General features: G+C 43.1%; 1 protein-coding gene across 1 annotated transcript in view; it reads right to left on the reverse strand.

The window, feature by feature from the left end:
- Positions 1-449: 449 nt before the first annotated feature.
- LOC126384222 (uncharacterized) overlaps positions 450-7,436 on the reverse strand; it is a 14,289-nt gene continuing 7,302 nt past the window's right edge. The window contains exons 7-16 of the mRNA XM_050035185.1: positions 6,777-6,835; positions 5,005-5,091; positions 4,685-4,742; positions 4,346-4,497; positions 4,078-4,170; positions 3,866-3,981; positions 2,852-2,915; positions 1,439-1,610; positions 1,227-1,324; positions 450-944 (exon numbers count right to left, since the gene is read on the reverse strand). Coding sequence (XP_049891142.1) covers positions 753-944; positions 1,227-1,324; positions 1,439-1,610; positions 2,852-2,915; positions 3,866-3,981; positions 4,078-4,170; positions 4,346-4,497; positions 4,685-4,742; positions 5,005-5,091; positions 6,777-6,835 — 1,091 coding nt within the window. The 3' untranslated portion in view covers positions 450-752. The remainder of the gene's footprint in view (positions 945-1,226; positions 1,325-1,438; positions 1,611-2,851; positions 2,916-3,865; positions 3,982-4,077; positions 4,171-4,345; positions 4,498-4,684; positions 4,743-5,004; positions 5,092-6,776; positions 6,836-7,436) is intronic.

A 7,436-nucleotide genomic window follows, 5' to 3' on the forward strand; every position in this document is an offset into this window, starting at 1 on the left:
AAAGGAAACAGCAGAGGCACTTTATCAACCCGCTGAGTACTGCCATTAGCATCAAGCTAGCAAAGAATGTTCTTTCTTCATAATGGAGGATATAAAGGAATCAAACTCACAGATAGTGTCTGGGCCTTTACTCAGCACAGCTGCAGAGGCTACCAGCTGCATCTCAAACACACACCACCATTTATCATTCTGGCTTTAGTTTGAATCTGCTCACGTTTGTCCTGTTAAATTTAAGCATTGCGCCGTCATTTCAAACTCAACACTTCCTGTATCTGTTTCAAATTAAAAGCCTCTTATCATTTCAGCTGAGAGAATCCCTTCATTTTTAAACAGGCTTTTATTGTGAAACATTTGCAGGAACTTCCTGTTGAGGATTCAGTGACTTGCTTAATTTGCATGCGGCACTTCAAATGTAGCTCCGCCCATCTGGTGACACTTTTTATGTTACTACAACAACATTTCGGCTGAGACATGAACAGACACAGAGACTGAAATAGTAGTAGTAATAATAAAAATAGGACAAAAATAATCGGATGACATCAGACACGTCGTGAAAGACGACCAGTGATGATTGGCCGTGGACCATCGTGTAGTCAGTCAGCGCCCAAACCCTGGTGAATGAGGTTATTATTTTGTCTCTATCAGAATACAGCTTTACTGCGCTGTGAGACTGAGTCTATGTGATAAACACTGGGTGCATGAGACACTGAGATAACACACAGGTACATTCTGATGCATTAAGCCAATCATGGTTACCTATTTGGGTCAGAGCTGTTACCTCGGAGTGTGTTCAGAGCTCCGTCCACGGTGCCACTCAGGAGGAAGAGCTCAGCCGCCACGGTGATCAGGTAGCAGCGGGACGCTTTGTCCTCATTCCCAAACAAACCCTTCAGTGTTGAGTAGTTGACTCTGGAACAAGACAGCACCTGAACCACCCTGTGACCCTACACACACACACACACACACACACACACACACACACACACACACACACACACACACACACACACACACACACACACACAGAGCAGCATTAATGAACTCAAATTTTTTGTTTTGGTTTTGGTTTTCATTTAAACACAGGCATGATGGCTTGGTAAGCTCCCTTGAGTCAGGACAGCCTCTGCTACAGACACACACATCATGTCCACAACAGTCCTGACTCAAGATGGCTGACAGGCCGTGACAGAAATCAGATGACAGGAGACAGAGGAGGCTTTATTTACCTTGGCCCATTGATGTGTTTTGTGGTATCTCAGCATCAGAGAGACTCCGATTCTGCCTAAAAAACTCATCTGGCTGTCCTCACCTTCACTCTGACAAACTACAAATCAGAACATTCACATCATCAGAAATCATTATGCAATGTTTTGGGAAATCAGTGATGATCACAAAACAAATGCAACTTTTTTTCCTGAATCTACAGTTGAGGTTCCACCTGACTCAGCGAAGGCAGCAAAGGGCAGTGACAGCTTGTCCTTGCTCTCAGACAGGAGAGCTATAGCAATGCGACCACTGATTCGCCCCACTTGGTTGGGATGTTTGTTGGATTTGCAGATGGACCTGAAGACCTGACCCATCCGCCTCCAGTCCTCCTGCTTGGTACACAGCTGACAGGAGACACAAACACAGGAGAGAATGAACACACAATCAGATCAGCCCTGGACAAGTTGATAATGGTGGAAGAAGTTTTCAAATCCTTAAAGTACTAACACCTCAGGCTGCACCAAAGAATGTAACCTCCTCCATTTCACGCTGCCTTGATTCAGTGCACCATGCATCTCTACGTTTTATTCCAAATGCACAGTCTCTGACTCCCAGCAAATCTTCTAGAAGCAAAATATAAATAAAATTGTGCCAAAAGTTTTTGCTCACAAGTAAATCAACACTGCTTTTACTTTCACACTGTGCTCCATTATCGCTAACTAACATATCTCTGCACCGATATCAGACTTAAAATATGACTCATCTGCACCTGAATTCACCAAATCTCCTCTGGCTAATTCTCTGCTAAATATATATATTTTTAATAGCGGTCACAGTACCATGATGCACTGCAGCATTTCTCTTATGAGTATCTGAGCTGACGCTGGACAAGGATGGAGATTAACGGTTTCAGTACGGTATCATTAGCAATGTTGTTCATGCATTCATCAGACTGTTTCATCAGGTGGTTTAACAAGTTCACTGTGACGCTTTGCAGCACAGACACGTCTCATGCTCTCTTTGCATATGATCTGCTCTCTACGTCCCAACAACAGACGGTTACGGTTGATGACGGATGATTTTCATTTCTGCAGTCGCAACATTCAGGAAAGTTTTTCACAGGGTGCTGCAGCAAGGTGCACGCTTAGTGGAGACTGCTGGTAGTTCAGGAAGCGCTCCATCTGATATGCACACAGAGTGGAGCCTAATTTTAGATCAATACAGAGCACTTCTGGTCAAATATAGAATTTACACAAACTCTTTCATTCCATTATCCAGTGTAAACAAGGCCAGATAGACTGTCACAATTATATTTTATGGTGTCTGTCTGTGAGCCTCTAACCTTGCGCATGTTTCTATCATCGTGTGACAGACAGAGTTTTTCGAATCTTGAATCAAAGTCAGTCACGTTCACTTGATTGTGGGAAGGCAATATCCTGATTAATACTAGATTAATCACATCTAACACAGAAAACTGAAAATAAAAATAATCTGAAAAGTCACAAATATAGTGGAGTAAAAAGTATAAAGTTGCATAAAAGGAAAATACTATATAAAGTACAAGTATCTTGAATTTGTACTTACGTACAGCACTTGAGTCAAAGTACTTAGTTACATTCCACCACTGCTGCAGAGAAGAACTAACCTCTATTTCCACGATTGAGTGGGCAAAATTCAGGTACTCTGCAAAGGGCTCACTGCTGGATAACCTTTGTTAAAGAAGATAAAAACAGAGTGATTAGTTTGGCATCGAAAACACACAGTGATGGTCAGAGATCAGTAACTCACAGACTGAAACACTGTCTAGAATGTTACCATACTGATGAGTGGCTTCATTTACATGTTGAAAGTTCAAAGCTGTCAAGTAGATTCATAAACTCAGCAGCTTATTTTTGTTGATATGAATGTTCAGGTCTCCAGTCAAGATTAATCCATCATGTCCAGTGATACTTAGCAAGATCAGCTCCTGGAGAAATACTGATGATTATTTTGGTGGCCGATTTAATGTAATGTTGAGCACTGATAACACTGCTTTGAGCTCAAGGTATTCTACCTCAGAAACAAGGCTAAATTTCTCTAGCATTTCTAAATGAAAAAGATGCAAATAAATGTATTCACGCCTTTATCTCAAGCCGACTCAACAACTGTAACGCACTTTTTACTGGCCTCCCAAAAAACACCACTGAGAGACTTCAGCTCATTGCAAACTCTGCAGCTCAGCTATGAATCAGAACCAAGAGGAGAGAGCACATCAGGCCAGCTGCTCATTTAACATTTTATTTTAAGCTCCTCCTCCTTGTATACAAAGCCCTACATGGGCTGGGACCAAACTACATCACTAACTCCCTTGTTAGTTATTTGCCTCCAAGAACACTGCAATCATCTGCTGCTGATTTATTGGAAGAAGATCATGGATGCAGCGCCGTCAGTGACGCCCCAAAGCTATGAACATACTACCTACAGATATCAGGGAAGCTGCTCGCTAAATATTTTCAAAAGAAAGCTAAAAACGTATCCGTTCACTTTAGATTTTAACTCGCTCTGACGTCCTCATACAGCTCTGAAGCTCTCTTTTTCCCACAACATTTCAGAAATAAGAGTCATAAATAGGTGTGGATGATACATTTTAAAGAGCGCTGTGAGTTGAAGTTGTTCTTACTTGTGGTTAGGAGACACTGAAGCCACTGAGTTTGAATGAAGTGTCCGCTGGAACTCAGGAGTGTTTTTCACATATTCGAGGCAGTCCGAGCTCAGCGCCAGACCTGCACTGGCCATCTGTCAACATACATGCACAATAAGGTCTCCCACATACACAGAAAAAGACACATCCTACTGCCCTACGGTGAGTTGAGTGTGTAGGCATTGAGATACCTTGAATGTGAGCTGCATGAGTTCAGGTACAAATCCCATGAGACCCTTTTCTCTCACTGTATTAAAGAGGGCCAACAGGAACTCATGGCCAGGCTAGCGGGGCAGCAGGAGAGGAAAAAGGTCAACATCTATTTTTATGCCCATAGCGGTGATGAGTAATTTAAATAACACCAGTGAGATCTTTTCTGCCTGTGCAAAATACAACGTGCACTGCCCTCCACTGGACAACAACATGTACTGCAGCATGATGGATGAGAAGCACACTGACCAAAACCTTGTGGGCCAAGCTGACGCTGAGGACTGAGAAGACATCAGACACCATGCCGGCTTTGAGCAGAGCTCCGAGGAGTGACAGATACACCGGCATGGAGAAATACGCTCCTGGTGGGTTGTTCTGGTAGTAGCCTGTAAACATGGCTCCTGGAAACAGAAGGAGACAGTCACTCATATAAAGACACCCGTGGAGTCAGACAGATGATGCAACAAAGTAGAGAAAGGTTAAAGAGGGTGGTTAGGGGACAGAGATGCTTGCTCAGGAGTAACATATTTATACTGTATAAAAATGCGTCCATTCAGGGTTCAGTTGAAGGATAAGTTGAACACTCACCTGCTTTCTGAAGGCACACTGGGTTTTTGGTGAAGCGTGTCACAGTTTCAACACACAGCTGAAAGAAGGGAAAAGTACAGTGACTCCACCGTTCTGAAATGAAGTGTGGAACTGCAGTCGAGGTGCAGCAGAGGGTGATGTTGCCTCTGATCAACAGCCACCTGAGAGCTTTAGCATGACGAACTGCACACATCAGTTTTATTACTGACATAAAAATCAAAAATCAACTGTCGACTCAATCGACTTTACTCGATCAGGGAAAAGGTACGGCACATCCACACGCTGCTGGAAAGCTGAGAACATACTACACACACACTCACCTTCTCGTCCCCGTCCAAAGGCACGTGCTGGAAGCGACACATCTTGAACCCACAGGACATGGACTCACTGAAGTACTGCCGGCAGTACTGAGGGTTCAGAGGAGAGAAGCGGCTACATTACTCTAATCAAAATTAAAAACATTGAGTCTGCAGCAGGAGAATATGCAACAAGTCTTGATTAAACACCGTCTTCGTAAAACAGCCACTGATTTTCTGCCTCTAGATGAAACTAGATGATGTTAAACACGGTGATCAATTTCATTTATACTCAATGCTACATAATGTGTTCTAAATCCTTTTTTTATGTTGGAAAAATTCTAAATAAAGTCACAGTCAGACCAGAGATGATATCAGGCATATGAGCTACATCCAGCCAGACTGCAGTCTTTAATCTACATCAAAATTAACAGTGGTGCTCAAAACCTTTTGCACAATAATCATTTACTATGTTATTATTTTTATAATTAACACATTACAGCAAATGAAGTGCAATAATGTTGTTTTTACATTTGCTTTTTATGCCTGGTGTTAAGTTACAGAGATCCCCGCTTGCTTTTCTTTCACATTTGTTTCTGTTAACACAATTTTTCACTCTCTTCAGTATTTTTCAACCTGGGCCCTATTTCCCCATGTGTATGTGCGTGTATGATTCATAGGTACAACTCGTTTTAAAATTGGTTCAGTATTGAGGGAGGTGGATGCAGCTGCGAAACGAGCTAAAACGGTAACGGGGGCAAATGCGTCCCGTATAAGTTTGCGCATTAAAAGTGCTTTTTTTCGCCACTGACTGGTTCAGATCGCCAGTGCTATCTCTGTAAATAGCATACTAAGCGTTTCGAACATTGTTTATATAACATTACCTCCACTGTGTCTGTAGCTCTCTCTACTCGTGGGACAGCCGTTTTCTTGAGGAAGAGGTGTTTCGGGATTGGATGTCTTCTCTTCTTCGGCTGGCAGTAGTCATCTTGGGAGAAGTGAGCACTGCAGACCCGATGGTCTGCAAGGCGCAGTGTCTGGACAGGAGTGTTAGCATCCATTTGTAGCACAACTAGCCACAACTTCAGCATCTTGCCGTCCGACAAAGGCAGCCTATGAAAGCTGTACAGGGTGTTGCGCGACATCCTGTTCTTGCAATTCGAATAAGCACAAACACGAACCATCGTTTTCAATCGATGCAGTAAAACTCTCAGCTGTACTCCGGGACAACCAGCGCCACTCTGAGCGGCGCTCAGCATGGCTCCTCTGTTTTATTCCGGCAACAAGCAAAGCTCTCGCGAGATGACATCACACAGCCCAGAGCAAGTGAAGGGTAAGGGAAATGCTTAGTATGCTATTTACAGAGATAGCACTGGGGAAATGCTTAGTATGCTATTTACAGAGATAGCACTGGCGATCTGAACCGGTCAGTGGCGAAAACAAGCACTTTTAATGCGCAAACTTATACGGGACGCATTTGCCCCCATATCTACCGTTTTAGCTCGTTTCGCGGCTGCATCCACCTCCCTCAATACTGAACCAATTTTAGAATGAGTTGTACCTATGAATCATACGCACACATACACATGGGGAAATAGGGCCCAGGTTGAAAAATACCGAAGTTATCCTTTAAGTATTGTTTCAAATTTGGAAATTACTTTTGACATCAGCAGGAGGAGAGCTAGTGAACGTTAGCTGCCAGCAGCCGGTGGATGGAACTTACAGCTAACTTTCCCTGGGATAAGATAAACTGTAACGTCTAACAGGGGCTGTTCTTTATTTAATGCAACACTTACATCGTTAGATTTCTGGTGCCTCAAAACTGTCGTATTTGCTGGGTTTGTGATCCACGACCCTGAGGGGAGAGCAGAGGAGCAAAACATCAGTCACACACAGCAGATCACATTTTTATCCGCAATGACCAGTACTGGACTCAGCGCTTCAGTTGGTGATTAAATAAAAAAAAAAGTGGAGTAATCTATGATTTAACAACTTTTAAAGCTTCATATTTATGGGATTGCAGACATCCTGAGGCTCCAACTGCAGATTCACAATGTGCAAACTTACTAACCAGTGTAAACGCTGTGAATATCTGACAACACTCATATACTGTACGTTAGAGAATACTAAATCAAAGCATATGGTCAACTTGCTTGAGCCTCTACAGTGTGCCGTCATGTGTGCATTTAGCCCCGTTTCCACAAAGCAGTACGATTCAGTTCAGTTCAGTACGCTTTTTCTGTTCCCACAGTGAAAGTTGTAGATGGTCCCAACAGAAGCGTTCCTTAGCGTCCCCATGTTTGGTCCCCCCTCTGTTGGGGTACCTAGCACACAGATCTGGTACTAAAAGGTGGAGCTGTGAACACTGCAGTCTGATTGGTCAGTAGAGGACAGTCACTCTGGTTTTATGTAACCTCTGTTCATACATCAGTAAACTACAACTATAAAATGAAAGA

Source organism: Epinephelus moara, chromosome 22 (assembly GCF_006386435.1).
Source record: "Epinephelus moara isolate mb chromosome 22, YSFRI_EMoa_1.0, whole genome shotgun sequence".
In the NCBI taxonomy this organism is placed as follows: Eukaryota; Metazoa; Chordata; class Actinopteri; order Perciformes; family Serranidae; genus Epinephelus; species Epinephelus moara.